We start from the raw sequence: 18,442 nt of genomic DNA on the forward strand, positions 1-18,442 counted from the left end.
CATTAGCCGGTTGAAACCGGTTAACCGATTAGTTTAAAATATGCTACGCTATTTGAAATAACAGCCATTTCGAGCCGCGCCTGCAATTTCGCAACTCTGTCGCATCTCTCTGCCGCTCTGCCTCCCGCTCACACACACACTGCGCCGCCCTTCCCCTCACGTCACTTTTTTAAAATCCCCTACAGCGCGAAACATGAGTCCCGCAAACGCGGCGCCGAGGAGCTTGTATGTAATCGGAGGACAAATGGCTCCTTAGTTTCGAAATGGTTTGGGTACAAGGTGATCGCGTTGAAAATATAGGCGTTTGTCTAGCGTTAGAAGCTCATTTGAAACATTGCCGCGGCTCATTTAAGAAAATGACAGCTCCGAAGAAACGCCGCTTTAGTTTGAGGTAGTGCTAACAATAATAAAGAAAGATGATGATCATCATCACCTTATCTGTTACTTTTCTTTGCACGCAATTTTGCTGTCGTCTGCCCTGGCTCTAACCTCGAGTGTTTTAGCCTGTAGCCTTTACTTTTCGCAAACCTTGTGAGCGCGCGAACCCAAACGCTGTGACCTCGCGCCAAATGTTTTTATTGGTTTATTAAGTACAAACAGGCGCGTTATGAAAAATTGAGTGTGAGGGATTTGTTCACTTCACACAAAAAGATCTTGGAATGAGATGGCTAACTGTAGTAGCGTTTAGTCCACTGTCTATAATAGCCTAATTTAGAGATCACATTTTTTTTTTTAACCGACTACCGACCACTTTGATCGGTTAACGTTGATACGGTCAACCATCGGTCAAACGGTCATCGGTTAACATCCCTAATTTTGTGTAATAGAAGTATGTGTGGAGTCTGTGAAGATCTGTCCTTCCTTTGTGGCTTCACCCATGTGGCAAAACTCTTTTTTTTCCTGGGAGTCCTAATGAGTTTATGATCATTCACATTTGTGGATAAGAATGAGGGAGAACAAAGGAGTTCCTGTGATTGAGGTTGTCACTCTGAGTTGATAAATCCCCTCCTCCTGTTCTCCACAAGTTGTTGTTATCTGAAGGCAAAAGGGATCTGTTTTTGTTGTCCACAGAAATCCGATCAGATTAAAGTGAAACTCGTTCCACACGAGGGGTGGAAAGGTGTTGCCATTCTTTTCTCCTGCTGTTCCCTACATACTCATTGACTTTCACACATTCATGAGGGGTCTACTCCATTATATAATTTTCTCTTTGTTTCTTTTTTCCCTCTGCATGTCCCCCCACCACAAATATATAAAATAATATTAATACAGAAATGAAAAATGTTTGTCATAGATATATGCAAATCATTGTATGTATGAAGTGCATTACTAATGTATTTTTAATACAATAATAGAGAGAATATAAATAGAGTGATAAAGTGAAGTCAGGTTTTCATAAGTTTGAAATCATAAATGACACATAAACACAAAATGAAATGTGGTTGGCCTCTTTAAATGTTGTTCAGATGTTCTCTTGTCTAAGTGGGCGATTCTTGGGCAGAATAAGCTGTGAAGTGACTCCCTACCAATCAAAATCTGACTATGTGAGACAACTGGGACTGGCATCAGAAACTTCTGAAAGTTTTTTATGTGTTTTGAGGAGGTGGACACTGTTAGATTGATGTTGACAGGCTCTTTTAAAAAAAGAGCAAATTAATAGGCAGAAAATGTTGTGGCAGAAGTGTTATAAAATAGGGGGCGTGGTGTCCTTATTGTGCCAAGAGAAGTGAAGGTCGGGCTGTAAAGGAGGGATGTGCATCCAGAGGCCCAGGAACGTCGTCATCGTCTTATACTTAGACCTCAAGGACACCTTGTGCATGCAGGGACGTCTGGACCTTTGCAAAGGAGTGACATAATGCTGAATTTATGGTAGTGGTGACAGGCATAATTAGCATCAGGTGCTAATAAGTTGCCAGCAGCGGTACATTGTCATTCCCACTCGTGTCCATCCTTTTATTAGCTTGGATATTTTGTGTTTTGTGGCTTTTTAGTCCATGTCTGTTGCATAATATACTGAAAAACACATATACGGTATGTATTATACTCATATATATGTATGTTTTTTGTGTGTCTGTGTGTGTATATATATATATATATATATATAACTGTCAATTTAAAATACATTTTCAATCAAGAAAAATATAAAAAAATATATATTGACCGTAAAATATCATTATGTGAGAAATTTTTTATCTAGATGACTTACAAATGTTCAATGTACAAGTGACTAATCAAATGCTCTCTAGTATGAGAAGTCTCTCTCCCTAATTACATCTGCCTTTGACTAGCAATAGCAACAAGTAAAACTAGTTCACAGACTCATGTTGATTCAAGGCTATTGGTTATTTAAAATAAAATAAAAACTAAACAAAAAAAACCCCTTTTAATATGTTTCAACAATAATTTTTTTTTTTTTTTACACTGATTGCAATTGTTAACACTTAGAAATCTGTCATGATGATGAAGTTTGTGTAAATCACATTAGCTGATTCCATTTTACCTGCTTAGCTAAGGTCTATTTACATTCTGATTGTTGTATCCGTCCCTCAACTTAACATTGACAGGCTGAATCCTTCCGCCCATGGGAGCGCATACCCGGATTGGCAGCAGACATTTATGTGATGTGAGTTTATGCTGGTTAGGGCATGATGCTTACAGTTTGTTGACATCAAAAGGATTGAGCATTGGGGAGACCCAGGTGTGACGGGATACAGGATGTGTCATCTGTCAGAGGTTCACCGGATTGGGCTGATTTCCCAAAAGTCAAGAGCAGGTGTGAACGTATGCCCTCCTTAGTGATATGGAGACGGCGTGAAAGGGATTTAGATGGAGGTATGTGCCAAGAATAGTTTGGTTTTAAATCATTTAGCTTTACCTCACAGAATTCCAATGCTGCCTTGGGCTAAACTCTAAATGTGTCCTTTATTTGGCTGTAGACAATATGCTACCCGGAGTTATCGTGAACACCCTTGTTTAGTCGTCCTTTCTATCAACCTCATTAGTATTTTCATTAAGTATTCAACAAATATGAAGACAAATCATATCGGAGGAAATTCCGGGCTATTAGTCCCCAGCACAAAAAATGACGGATGGCATTTCTGCTAGAAGGTGCAATGAGGTTATTCAATTACAGTTGAGTTGTAGGCTGACTCGTATGATGTAACATGTAGCAGCGAAGTAGAAATTGAACTGCCTGTGTGGTTAACAGCTACGCCGATACCGAAGTGAACTTCTTGGCCAACTCTCTCATCATTGCTCCGTGTAATTGGGTAATCCGGCCGTGGTCTTTCCTTAAGCTAGCTCTAGCAGAGACTTCATGGCTTAGCAAAGCCTGACCGCTTGCCCATAGGCGCAGTTATTGGAGAATCAGTGAGTCCCTCCAAAAACTCCCCTTCTCGCTGTGGCCGTTTGCCCTATCATTAAAAGATTTTGTTTGTCGGCTGTCATTTCTTTTGAAGGCTTATGAAACCTGGACCTTTTTCAGTTGGACATCAGTTTGGGGGGTGGGGGGAGTGTTTGAAATATGTACTGCTCAGACCCAAGTGCACAAGTCCATGTAATGAGCTATTTTAAAGTCCCTGCTCATGGCTCTTTCCGTATCAGTAAGTCACGCAATATCACACAATTCTGCTCATAGCCCTTTTTCGCCCCTAAATTAGCATGCAAACACAAAGGCATATATAGCCTCACGCTAAGGAGGCCGCTACCGTAGCCGTGATTGGGTGGGAAACTGTCTCATTTGAATTTCAAAAGCAGAACGATTAACAATGCAGGAAGAAAAGATTGGACAAAAGAAGTATTTTACATCAACGTGATTTGTACAACGCTGGTTCCAATTTACAACTTGTAATTTTTCTTTAGTCGCTATTGTTTAAGCAGTGACCCTATAAGGATGCTATTAAAATGCAGGCAGAAGTTAAGTTAGTTATTCTAGAAAGTAGACTTTCTAGATTTAAAAAATATATTTTCAGTGTATTTTTATTTTATTTTATTTATTTATGTGGATAAAAAAAAAAAAATGTGTGTGGATGGATTTTTACCATAGGCTGGTTGTTTACATTACATGTTTGTACAAACCATTAGTGTTCAAACATCATGTAAAAGTGAATTTTACATAAGGCTCTATCTATCTATCTATCTATCTATCTATCTATCTATCTATCTATCTATCTATCTATCTATCTATCTATCTATCTATCTATCTATCTATCTATCTATCTATATATCTATCTATCTATCTATCTATCTATCTATCTATCTATCTATCTCTCTCTCTCTCTCTCTCTCTCTCTCTCTCTGTGTGTGTGTGTAAATATACTCTATCTATCTATCTATCTATCTATCTATCTATCTATCTATCTATCTATCTATCTATCTATCTATCTATCTATCTATCTATCTATCTATCTATCTATCTATCTATCTATCTATCTATCTATCTATCTCTACACACATATCTATATATACTGTGTTTATATACTGTTCATACACTGTTTTTACCCACACAGAGTAAATCTCTTTCAGCTAGAATAAATTGCTCTGTTTCTTTAAGTAGTGATTTTCTTACTCTTTAAGTATCTTATTTTTTTTTACCCTACTTAATGATTTGACATTTAAATAAAAATACCACATATGAACATAATGCTTCCCTTGCACCAATTTCTCGAGACTTTCAAAGCTCTTTATGGATGTATGGGTGCTAAGTGGAAGGGATTTTATTTGAGAGCTTCAGCTCCTTTTAATGACCTGTAGCTCTCGAGGCTTATCCATTCAAATCTCCTCTGGCGTAAAGATCCCTCGAGCGTGATGATTAAATTAAGATTCTTTAACAAGCACATCAAGGTGCAGCTAGATCTCAGAGAGAATGCTTCGCGTGTTGCACTGGCAGGCCACCTTACAATAGGAACGTAACATTTCAGAATGACTCTTTCCGACAGAGGACTGATAATCAGTCTTCATAATTTAAAAGAAAAGGCCATCTGACTGTGTCAATGTCTTCATGTGTATATGTTTTCAGCAATCTAGCTGTGCTCAATACGTCTTGCTTTAGGACCCAGGAACCGACTCAATTTCTAGAAGGCAAAGTTTGGGAGAAAGTGATTTCTTGGGGTTCAGGCTCCATCACAGTTTGGGAATTTTGAAACGAAGTGAGGTCGCAGATCTGCTGGAATTTGTTCCTATCCTTGCTCCCTTATTTCCCTCGAGGCTTAGAGGGAGCTGCTCAGTCTTCCACCGAGATAAATGTACAGAATTGCAAGTCAATTCTGTCAGTCTGACACAGTGATAAGGCCTTGGCCGATGCGGTGAGCAATTGAGCTGTTTTGTCTGACAAGAGCTAATTGAGACCTCAAGATGGACAGATTATTGAAAAGCACGGAATTGGTCCTGCGAATCATTTCATTTTACGTTCCTAGATTACGCTGAGGCATAACGATTCATGCTCACATACTTGTTTGAGCACTTGACAACAATTGTTGTTTTGGGTGCAATGCATAATTCATTCAGAGACTTACAAACATTAAATGGGTTTTTAAAGTAATGTTGGTCTAAAAATGCTGTGGAATCTTGGGAAAATTCTTGTGTGTTGCTGTCTGTGGTCCTGAAATTGTATTACAGCATTGTTGAAATGAAGAGTAATATTTAATGTGACACATCACTATTAGTTGGAATGTGAATATGATGTAAATGTAAAATATATTTGATTGTAAAACAGCGCATCAAGGCTGTAATCACATGAACGTCAACTGTGAGATTTTCGGTTGAAAATGGCAATGGATATAGATTTGGCTATTATAATATTTAATTCTCCAGGTAATAATCACTCCCCTGGGGAGCTTGCAAAACACCATGTTTTTCATTTTACATCAATATTCAATAAATCTGCTGTAGTCTATAGTCTTCAGTTAAATGTCTTATCTCTTAAGGTAAATGAGAAGATTGGCAGAGAGCGCTAAGGAGTTTTATTTTAATTTGTCCCCCACGATGAGGGACTTAATTTCCCAGCATGCATTGACATGTAAGATTGGATATCTCCTTATGATGTGATGTACCAGATGAATATGAAACATATGCAATTATTATTCCCTCCTGCAATAGGAAATTAATGCTTTAGGGGCATACTAAGATTTGGTATTAATAAAAAAAATAAAAAAAACATCTATCTATATATCGTCTGTCTGTCTGTCTGTCTATACACAGACACAGAAAAACACACACACACACACACACACACACACACACACACACACACACACACACACACACACACACACACACACACACACACACACACACACATATATATATATATATATATATATAAGTTTAGTTCATACCGTATATTTGTTTTTAATAAATGAACCGAAGTTTCCTCACATTGATGATGTGGCTCTCCCTCCTCTTTCTCTGTCTGTGGTAAGAGGAGTATTGACTGGTTAGATGGATAGACTGTGCAGTCAGTAGGATCCAGGCCACCTGCTAGGCAGCTAGAGAGAGCACTCACTAGAGCAGGACATTCCCATCTTTATCCTTAAGAGGCGAGAGCTCTTCCATTTGTCATTCATGTCTGCACCCAAGCATTTTGATAAATGTGTTTTCAGTGTGTCGGAAATGTGATCAACTTTGTAATTGCGCTCATTAACTCCCTAAACCGAGAGCACGTATTTGTTTAATCAGAAATTATCCAGAGATCCGCATATGTGAATTAGGTGCACGGTCTAATGTGGAAGAATTAGTTTCCCATAAAATTCTTATGAAATGATGCAAAACTTGTTACAAAGCATTTTAGAACAAGAAAAAAAGCGTTTATATAGCATGCATAAAAAGGTCGGCCATATGCCATGATGAAGTGTAGGTCCTCAAAAGGCTGTATATAAAGACGCGGGCTAATTGTTATAGTTGTGGCTAGCAGGAGTTAGCCGAAGTGTCAGTTTATTTGTGGGGTGGGACTGCAATAGCCAAGCTGATTTGGAGACTAAATTAAACAGATGGCAAAGTGTCCATGGCTTAAGTGTAATTAATGAAGCAAATGAATCTCTCCTTCACACTTCTGAGTGTGTGTGATGTGCTGTTGAGAAGATCTGAGTTTGAGAATGTGGCTCTTATGAAAAACAAAAAAAAAGTTCTCACATTGTACTTTTTACATTTTTAAACCTTGTATACTTTTTTAATTATTTTATCTGTTTGATACTAGGGAAATGCAGATCCACTTGAAGAGACGATCACAGTTGTGGGGCCTTTTTGTTTCGTGTTCATATCTTTGAATATTAGAACAGAATAAATTATATGATTTCTCATTAAATTTTTGATTACACAAAATTAGCATAACTTGAGTTCTGTAGAACTGAACACACTTAAAGATTTACATGTAATTTACATAACTAATTTGTCAAAAACATTACATAACATTTACTTCTTTTTTATCAACAAATGCATACCATAGTTAATGTGCAATTTTATATAAAACTGAAGGTACATCTCAGAAGTGGATGTGATGTTAAACACTTTTACAGCAAAGTACTGCAAAAATACTGTTACACTGTAAAATGTGGTAACCTGCAGTTATTACTTTAAAGAGCTATTTCTATCTGATTTCACCCATAAAAAATCACTTTGTTGGTATACATGAATATACAGTATGTTTAGGTTGATTCTGCGATCTTAATATTTTTTGTCTTGAATAAACCCAGTTTATTTAGATTTTTTTTTCTTCAGTGTGTTATTCTTTGTTTATTGTTTACTTGTGCAAATGTGTTTGTGGCCTTGTTATATTCATGGTCATAAAACGTGACTCTTTGAGCAATTCTCATTTTACAGACTTCAGATTCAGCATGACATTCAGCATGACAGACATGCTTTAGTTATTTTGAAGTGAAAGTCTTAGTTTCCCTAGAAACAAAGGTATTTTAATTAGTTTCAATTCATTCTGTAATAATTCTGAATAATATAAATGATATCATGGAGTGGTATGGTTGTTAATCTTTTCAACCTGCACCCCGTGTATTGCCATCTGGTCATCATTTGGCTCTTTTTTAAATGTGTGAAAATGAACATGGTTCCAGTGATGTCTCACTTTGCCTCTGCAGGATATCTGACTGTAACGATAGAGCCCTTGCTACCAGTTGTTGTGGGAGAAACGGTGACTCTAAAGTGCAACTTCAAGACAGATGGAAGATTGAGAGAGATCGTTTGGTACAGGGTAAGTTGCTGTTTTCTGCATATGTGCTAATATTTCATCATTAATGTACTGTATAAGTTCATAATCTGTTATTTTCTTCTCTGATTGGACCTGTTATTGCAATATAACTTGTTAAAGTTCTGCCTTTTAAACTGTGTGATCTTGAGGCCATAGAGACGTTTATTATTAAAAAGACTTGCTTCTTATTGGTCAGCTGCAGATAGGCCTATACATTAATATTCACTGTTGTCCATGGAAACACTGTATATCTGACTGATCAACACAACCCACCGCTACTTTCATGTTTTGGGCATCGCACTGTTGACTTGCTCAAGCGATCGCTGTTGTTTCATACAAATTCAACTGCCACCAATCTACCTTCTCATTTATGAAGTGAAAATGGCCTTAGAGGCTGATTGTTTTGTTGACTGTTTTTATTTTAGCATAAGCTTTAAGGTAGAATTCTATTTCAAATTTTTATTTCATATCAACATATTTATCTATTTGGTTAAACATCGCTTTGTATGTTTTGACCATAGAGTGGTTTTCCTCATAGGGATTATGATAAGGTCTTTAAAGAGTTATAAGCCATGAGCCAATCCAACCAAGGTTACAAGGTGAATCACAACATTACAAACTTTAATTTGAAGGAAATAAGTATTTGAAAATCAGACAAAAAATACAAAGGTACAAGATTGTGTACTTAATGACTACAGTAGTTCACACAAAATGTTTAATTCTGTAATAATTTACTCACCCTCAGACCTGTATGAGTTTGTTTCTTCTGTTGGACACGAAAGAAGATATTTTGAAGAATGTTAACCAGACAGTTGACTGTAGCCGTTGACTTTTATAGTATTTTTTTCTGCAATGGATGTCAATGGCTACCGTCAACTGTCTAGTTACCAACATTCTTTAAAATATCTTATTTTGTGTTAAACAGAAGAAAGAAACTCATGCAGGTTTGGGATGACTTGAGGGTGGGTAAATGATGACACATTTCTTTGGGGGGAACTATCCCTTTAATAAAGGAAAGAACTACATTGCAAAGTGCTTCATGGGAGTGTGGTGTGCGCTAAAATGTTGTTTTGACAAGATTTGCTTGTTGTGATTCTCTGATTGGTAAAGATTTATCTGCAAAATCATGGGCAATGTAGTTTTTCCCCAGGAGTATTGTTAAACATGATTTCTTTTTAAATAAGTTGAAATAATAAAGGCTGATTGCTTCGACAAAAGCATATACAACTGCTTAACAAACTCGTAGCTCGCAGTAGGTCTGTCTTTAACAGCTAATAAGTTATCATTAAAAATCAATTCCTATATGGAGAAAATTAATGGGAGTGTTACTTCCAAAACCAGACTGTTGCACTGTCTATTCCGACCAGCAACATTGGTTCAACCAATGATGTGCGTTTGGGGAGGGACTGTCTGTTTGTTTGACCAATGGCAGACCGGGGAGTGTTTAGGAATCATTTTTACAATTCTGTTTGTTGATGATAGTGGAACAGAAATACTTCATCTTTAATTTTCATCTGGTCATTATGGACCTGTCTTAATGGATCCCAGCTGGATGCTTCACATTTTACCACCCACTATTAGCTCTTTGCCTAGTAATAAGCGAATGGATTATTTAAGCATTTTTTGCAAGAGACATTTCTGAATAAATTTTACAGTACATAGCTGCCTAATTCACATATGCAATATATATGAACTGACTGCCCTAAAGTAAAATCTGTATAATGTGGTTAAAACGAATCTCTTAGATCGGCTGTGGATGTACCGTATATCAATACACAGTCAAAATCTGTGATCTGATCATGTTCAGACAGATGGTTGAGGCCATATCTGTTTAAGACCTAAACAGTCTTTGATTCAACCTTCTGTTCACAAATGCGACACATCTACTGTCTCCATACTTGTCTTTGCAAATGCTGACCTTTCCAGACAGAACAAAAAGAGATTAATAGCACTTTACATATTAGCTATAGTCTCATACATCATACTGAACGGTTAGACAGTCCCACTGAATCAGTACAGGTTCCAGGAAGCTTGTTTGTTTGCACAAGGTCTCTTCCCTGCATGATTGGCTGTTTATTGCTCAGATGAAAGTTAACTTTGTTGGGTGGGGTTGACAGAAAAAAAGAATACATACATTTTGTATGAAGATAATATTCAAATCCTAATTCATATCCTCAGAGTTATGTGCCTGTGAAAATAGCAAAAAGCACAGCCCTTTTTTTTTTTTTTTTTTTTTCAACAGAACACGTTCGTGTGATAATGAACGGATGCAAAGCACGCACTTCTGATTGGCTTAACAGCTGAGAAGAAATGTCTATTTGCACATTGACAACCGCAATTTAAGGGAAATGCCTCTGCGGGCATTTGGCGTATGATCAAAACCACAAGGTGGTAAAATGAACCAACTTGCTCTCCTATGACTGCTGATCAGCACAGGGCTTAATACATTATAAATCAGTTATCTGCACTTGGTTGATAAAGTTTCTTAAATCTCAGGTTTTTATTTGACTGAACTGTCGACTTATCAGTTTTTGCTTTTGTTCGAAATGTAACCCTGGTTGATATCCACCTTTGGGATTTACAATATCTAATCAACAGCTCTGGCAGATGACACAGAGGCTGTTTGAATAAAAGATCGCAGCTGTGGGTTGATCATTACGGGGATGCTGTTATCTTGACGGGCCCAGTTTGAGGGTTTTGTAATGCACACCACAGCCCGACTTCTCCTTTAAGATTCTCTGTCGGGCTGAGGCGCTTCCTCTGCTGCTCAGATAAAGGATATTACTATGGAGAGGCTCTTTAACCAGCGCTGCCAAAAAGCACTCATGCCAAATTGAGGCTTGTTGCCTGATTGGAGGATTCGTTTTCTTCTTAATAGCTGCCTCTGCTTCAGGTCCATGACAACAGCAAATCAAGTTTTGAGTGGAGTGTGCATTTCAATATCCTCTGGTGTTTTACATGCATAATATGTGATGAATGAAAGCTAGTTCACACTTCTCCAACAAAACAACAATTGTTGGATTATGGCATTTGTTGAGGCAATGCAAAAAATTATGTCACAGACTGTTGTAGAATATTAGTAGCATATATACAGTCAACATTTGAAGTGGATCAAAAAGGTTAATCAAAGTTATATATACTGTATATTAGGGGTGTAACGGTACACAAACATTACAGTTCGGTACGTACCTCATATCAAAGTCATGGTTTGGTATAGGTTTGGTACAGCAGGGGGGAGAAAACTAAACACACATTTTTAGTAAACTGTTTTTTTTTTTTTTATATACAAATGTGTATATGTTTAAATAAATTCTATTATAATTACTTTTCTTAAGGATGAAAAAATCTATCTTAGCTAATGCTGTAAACTATATGGGGAGCCCTTAATTACACATTACTATAATATTAAAGGTTACAATTGACAACAGAGCCCAACTTATTATATTTAGTTGCTATTTTAATAATCATCACTCAAAAAGAAAAAAAAAAGTTTACTGTAAACATAAGCAGGTTTTGTACATAAACATAAACAGTAAACATTTGCACATAAGGCAGGTTTTGCATTAACTTCTAAATCTAGAGTTAATTTCTCGAGCGAACTAACCTGCTGTCGACACTAAATGCTCGAGGGAAATGTAATGCTACGTGAGATATTTTCTCAGGCTGTTTTGATATCTTTCCGCAGTTGAAACACTGATTAACATATCGCGTAATCGCCTCTTCTTCTGCGCTTTTTACTGGTAGAAAACAGCGTTGCATTGCCGTGCACGCCCCCTTCTGGATTGGAGTGTGGATCGCCTGTAACTGAATGTATTCGCCGTTCGACTGTATGCACCGAACCGTGGCGTCCGTAATGTACGGTTCGGGATAAATACATGTACCGTTACATCACTAATGGAACCTGAGGATGGAAAATGTGAACAGATCAAGTGCTGCATGATGTTAGCTAAAAAGGTTTTTCTTTTATTCATTTAAATGGATTCCTTGTCCTGAGGTTTATAATGTTCTTGAGCACAGATGTTAAAGTCATGGAGGAGCCCACCTATCACATTCGCCATATCTTTAGAAGTTAAAGTATTAATGCAAATAGTAGTCCAAATGCATTAAAGCATCCTGAGTAAGTGCAATGTTGCAAAACATCTTTAATTATCACATACATGTCCCCGTTTCCCAGTGAGACCGTTAGAATGGTCTTATATTAAACTACAGACAAACCATTGATGCCTTGATAATGCACCATGGGTGTTGCTAAAAATAGACTTAGAAATCACTTTGAAGCTGTTTTATATTACGCCCATGGAGTTGGGCGCGAGCTTAGAATCCTGGGAAGGCCCATGGAGAATTTTCCTCAATGAAACGCCTGGCAGTTCATCTCACATTGTGCTTGTACTGATTATGTCATTCTAATGAAGAGATAGCCTCGGCCCCGTCCCACCGGGCTGCTCGACGGTGACGGCTGCTAACACTGAGTTTCCGCCTGACTGCCTGTTGAGTGCCACTCTGAATTACCTATGATCTTACCAGATTAACCCTCTCCTGCTCATTACTCTTCACAGAGTGCTGGTTTACACATGCTGGGCAGCGGTTTGCACCCAATAGAGGGAGTTTAACACCGATTTGCCCTCAGGACTCATGCGGCTTGTAACATTATTTTTCACTGAAAGGTTTGCTGCAATAGGCCATGCAGATTAGACAGGCTAGCATTAGATAAAGCTTCTTTTTTCCCCTTTTTTCTTTATGAAAGTTCTTAATATACACTGTAATAAAATGATTTTTCGAAGTTGTAAATAAAACAGATTATTGTAGTACGTTTTACAAGAAAATGCTTTTTTTATTTTTATTGTGTGTTACTTGCCATTTCTTTGTAATAGGCTCTATGCACGATCACTTCCGCGTTTTGTCTCAACCCGCCCAGTTACATCCGGTGCTGCGTCGGAAACCGTTTTTGCATTTGGTGGAGATAATGGTAAATTACACTCGCTGTTTACAATAACTTCCAGCGGTTAACGTGAATGATGTTAACAATATTGTGAGGCAGTTAGCTGTCACACCTAAGAGTAAGAAAGAGAAGAATTTAAATTATATATTTCGAGCTACATCGACAACTTTGAGGGTGAGTATTCTCTCATATCATGCGAAATCCGACTAGCGAATCGGTTTCTAAAATCGTTGTGTCCGTTTCTGAGAAAATGAATTTTAAGAAAGACTTTGCTATAGAAAATGTTCTACACCAAATTTTTGAAAAAAAACTTTTTTTTGATAAGGAACAAGGCTTCACTGAAATAGTGGTTGAAAAATTTCTGATATTGCAGAGTCATCAACATAATGCTATTTCAAGGTGAGCCTTCATTGAAAAGATGTGAATATCACCCAGCAACATCTCAGAAAGCTCATTTTATGTTTTTCAAAGTAAGGTCAACCTTTAACTCTCATGTGCACATCTTCGGCATTTTGGCTCCCACTCAGCTCTAATATTCCGGACACTTTGGTTGTTTCCCCGGCTTAGTTTGTAGCCCACGTCTTCGCAAATCTCATTACCAGTATTGACACTGAAGCACACCATTACAGTATGCAAATGACTTTGCTCTTGGCAAGATAATGCAGTTTTAAGGAGTGGAGGAGTGTGCAGATTAACACGCCTGTCTTTCGGACCACCATAACGGAATGCTACCTCAACCACTTTCTTTTTGTTTGTTAGTGCTATGTGTACTGTCAACTTCAGAAGACCTCTTGACCCAGAGGTGGTGATCTCAGACTGAATAACAAAATGGTTTCTTAGCATTAAACCTGCGAGGCACAGCATTCCGATTCCTGGTTTGAGAAATTCCTACACTTGGTTGCTATAGTAACAGAAGTGTTGGATGGAGTCTGTGCATTCTCACTTTGTGTAGTTGCTACACTCCTGTGAGGCTCCCACATGCCACTCTTTCTGCTATTTTAGAAGCCCTTGTGTAATTGTGTCATGCAAATTTTCTTCCCAGGCGGGAAAAAAAGCTCTTTAGTCTTCGCCGAGAGTTGCACTGCATAGCTAAAAATATTGTTTTCTGGATATTTTTACCCTCCCACGACTCTAAAGAATCTAGATTGCTTTCTGAAGGCGGTGCTTTATGCTGTGTAGGCTGTCTGAGGTGAAGACTGTGAAAACAATGTGATTATTGGGGTTTTCGTTAAAGCTTCAGATTAAGGCACTGAGGTGAGATGACCTACAAAATGATGGGAAACATGCAGTTTTAATAATTTAACAAGGGTTTAAATACCCTGGATGTTGCACAAGGAGCAAATTATTGCCAAGTAACTCTGGATTATAAGGGTAATACAGCATATAATAATAATCAAACAAATGGTCCACGTAATTGTTTGATGTCCTCTGATATTTACGCTGAATGTGGCTCTGAAAAGATTTGAATCAATATTCAGAAGTAAAAATAAAAAGCAAAGATTCTATCTTCTTTATATCCACACAAGCAAACTCTCCAGAGCAAATGATGCTCTAAATGTAATGTTGCTGTTTAATGAGCCCCCTAAAAGACCGATTTTGCTTAGAGAATTACTGCCATTGAGAGTGTTATCTCTGAAATGAAAAAAAATAAAAAATGAAATACTAAAATTTCTTCTCAATTAGTTTTTAAAGGCCTCTACCTTCGTTCATTAAACGTACTGTGGTTTTTGCAGAATAAATGGTGTGAAAATAAAGAATTGAATTACGAAAATCAAACAAACCAGACTTGTTAGTATTTCTTACCAGTATTTTGAGCTGCACTCCATACTAAGACTGTTTAATATTCTTCACAGAAGCTGTGTACCATTAAATTACATGGGTTTTTAAAGGAAAATGATGAGTTGTTTTTTCGAAAGAAATCTGCATCTGATTGTCCCAGAATGTCTTGTGTGTGCGGTGTGCAAAAGTGGAACAACATGCAAAATACATTTATTAAGAGACACTGAATGTCATTTATGCACTGACTGTTTTCATTATGTTGAGTGTGTATAATACAGTATGTTATTAAAATACTGTGTACACATTAAAGAAAAGCTATTGTTTGTTAAATAGTTGAAGTGTTGCTGTTATTAGTGAAGGGTCATGATGATTGACTCTAGTTAATTAGTGGGGTCGATTAGTGAGCTTTGAGTTTTGTCATCTTCTTTATGTAATTTGGTGGTTCTTTATTTTGCAGGCTGACAGCATGCTGCACTTACCACCATACATGTGCAAACAGGCATATTTGGACAGTTTTTAGAACATCTTGCACCACGAGTGTTGTTTTTTGACAGCATTTCAAATAAAAAATAGTGCCACATTTTAAAACCCTTCTCAAGACCCGTACCATTTTTTTTTTTATGTAAGAACGTGTGTTATGTAAACGCACTCCAAGAAATGTGTCTGATCAATCTGGAATCCAGCCTGATGATTTTGTGCTTCTTTAAGACCATTTTGTTGACTTATTATTCAAGGCAGTGGTTTTCAACCCAGTTGATTCCAAGGACCCCCAAATTCGATGATTCCAGTGGGACCCTAGCCTGGGTTTCCCCATGCTGCCTTGAGCACAGCGCGATTTTATTCACGCTGCTAGGCAGCCTGGACACCATGGACCAGATTTTCCCCTCAAAAAGGGAACCAATCACAGAACGGGGAGGGAGCAGCAAGACGATGACGACGTCTATGCGACACACCGAAGCAGTTTGTTTATATCTATGGATCCAACATGGCATCAGACGCGAAGTTACCTTTCGATGCAGCCTTAGATAGTCAAGTCAAGTCACCTTTATTTATATAGCGCTTTTTACAATACAGATTGTATCAAAGCAGCTTCACATTGATAACATGAAAATAATACAACAAAGTTTGTTTCTAGAAGAAAATTGCATCATTGTCCACCCACAATAAGGCAGATCAATAATATTGTTGAATATTATATGTCCCCAACTAAGCAAGCCAAAAGCCAAGGCAACAGTGGCAAGGAACCAAAACTCCATCAGGTGACAGAATGGAGAAAAAAAACCTTGGGAGAACCCAGGCTCAGTCGGGGGCCAGTTCTCCTCTGGCCAACGAGCGAACAGTGTATGATTATGATCCAGGCAGCGTTACAGGTCAGAAGTCAGATTGGTCGTGTCGATGATGCCTTCACAGGGCTGATGAGGCTGGCACTTCAGGATGCGTCATGGTTAGGTCCAGGTGCAGATCCACCATCTGATCTGGATACGGCCGATGTCCACCTCACTTCAGGAAACGGAGAGTCTTGTTGACACTTCAGGACTGCATTGTCGTCGCGTCCAGGCGCTGGTCCTTCTTCAGATCTGGATACGGCCTGGATCCGACGGACTGCGGTAAACCTCGGTATAAACAGAGAGACTAATATTAGCGTAGACGCCATTCTTCTTATGATGTAACGAGTACATCAGGATTTATGGGAAGTGTTACCGGTTCCGGCTGGCTTTATCTATGCAGCCTAATATGGAATTATAGAAGTCTATAATGTGTTATGTGTATGCTAGGTCAAAAAGATGTGTTTTTAGTCTAGCTTTGAACTGACAGAGTGTGTCTGCTTCCCGGACAATGTTAGGAAGATTGTTCCAAAGTTTTGGCGCTAAATAGGAAAAGGATCTACCGCCAGCAGTCGATTTTGATAAGAATTGAAAACATTATACAGAAAACAGATAGTGTTCTAAGTAGTTTAGAACGCAAGTTTATTTCGTCTTCTTCCTCGTCGAATTTCTGTCGCTCTACACACGTCATCTGGTATAATTGAAACGATTGGCTATGAGCTACGTACAGGCGCATTTGATAGACATTTGTAGCGCCCAATAAACGGCTCTGGGCATTCGTAAACCACGCCTCAAATACGAGAAAATAAACGTGGTTCCCAGACCACGTCTCAATGAGAAAGAGGTCTGACGTTAGCCAGGCTAGTGGGACCCCCTTTTTAAATATAAATGCAGGTACACTAACTTTCAAAAGTTTGGGGTTGGTTAGATTTAAAATGAAATTTATTTTGTTGATGCCATTTATTTTCTTCTGAATTTTCAGCATCATTACTCCAGCCTTTAGTGTCTCATGATCCTTCAGAAATGATTCTAATTTGCTGATTTGATGTTCAAGAAACATTTATTATTATCACAGCTTGAAAACTGTTGTACTGCTTAATATTTTTGTGTAAAGACCTATTTATAGTGTATATCAAAAAATACTAAATGTTAAAATATAAAGACAGCATGTTGTTTGCTAAATTAAATTTTAAAGCTGCAGTCCGTAACTTTTTTGGGTTAAAAATTATCCAAAATAAATGTAAGCAAATATATAACCAGCTAGTGTTGCACGGTGTACCGATACTTCAAAAGTATTGCGATACTCGGAAATGAAAAACGTCACGATACCTAAATTTATCAGTATCGATACTTTAAAAAATAAATAAAAATAAAACGCCTCCCTATGGACGTCTGTGTTTTTTTTCTGACGCACGCAGCAAAGAACCTGCCGCTGTCAGTGTCATGTGACAAAACACTACAGCGAGATGGCTGCATGTGCGAGCACAAGTGGTCCACGACTCGTAGAAAAAGATGACGCGAGGAGTGACATATGGAAGTACGTTGCCTACCTTGCTCTGTTGCACGGTGCACCGATACTTCAAAAGTAAATCGTAAATGAAAAACGTCACGATTCCTTAATTTATTAGTATCGATACTTCTAAGAATGACCGCGTTCCAGATTTGTAAGGCCGGCGACACACTGGCTGCGTGTCGTGTCCGTTTTTATTTCGGCTCCCATGTTAACTGCCTGCGTGACACACGCGTCTGGGCGCAGCTCGAGACGCGCGGAAAACGCGTGCATGCTAGAAATAGAACCGACGCCTATTTTTCACGCGACACGCAAGCGTGTTGGAAGCGTTTCCAGGCAAAATAGAATGGGAAAAGATGTTTCTATGTCATTTTGACACAAATACATATTAATAAATGACATTTTGATGTTTGAAAGTTTTGACATAAATACAATATAAATGTAATTATTATTTTTTTTCGATTTTCAAATATTGCACCTCTCAATACAGAACGAATTATTCTGTAGCCTATTTTGCCGTCAACACTGCTGACGTTGTCTTTGCTGCTATATATTTATGTTTAACATGAAGTATAGGCCTTCCACAACTCTCTCCCCCCATGTCAAATATATCACCAATGAGGCTTATCATATGTTACCAATATTAAACATTGTTTAATATAATCGCTGTTCATATTTTTATTCAAAGTTCAGAA

At 37.9% G+C, this 18,442-nt stretch overlaps 1 protein-coding gene across 2 annotated transcripts in view; it reads left to right on the forward strand.

Moving 5' to 3' along the window:
* igsf21a (immunoglobin superfamily, member 21a) overlaps nt 1–18,442 on the forward strand; it is a 247,120-nt gene that overhangs the window by 91,165 nt on the left and 137,513 nt on the right. For both annotated transcript variants that reach the window (XM_082155028.1, XM_082155029.1), the window contains exon 2: nt 8,085–8,197. In XM_082155028.1, coding sequence (XP_082011154.1) covers nt 8,085–8,197 — 113 coding nt within the window. The remainder of the gene's footprint in view (nt 1–8,084; nt 8,198–18,442) is intronic.

Source organism: Leuciscus leuciscus (genome assembly GCF_965113295.1).
Source record: "Leuciscus leuciscus genome assembly, chromosome: 23".
Lineage (NCBI taxonomy): Eukaryota > Metazoa > Chordata > Actinopteri > Cypriniformes > Leuciscidae > Leuciscus > Leuciscus leuciscus.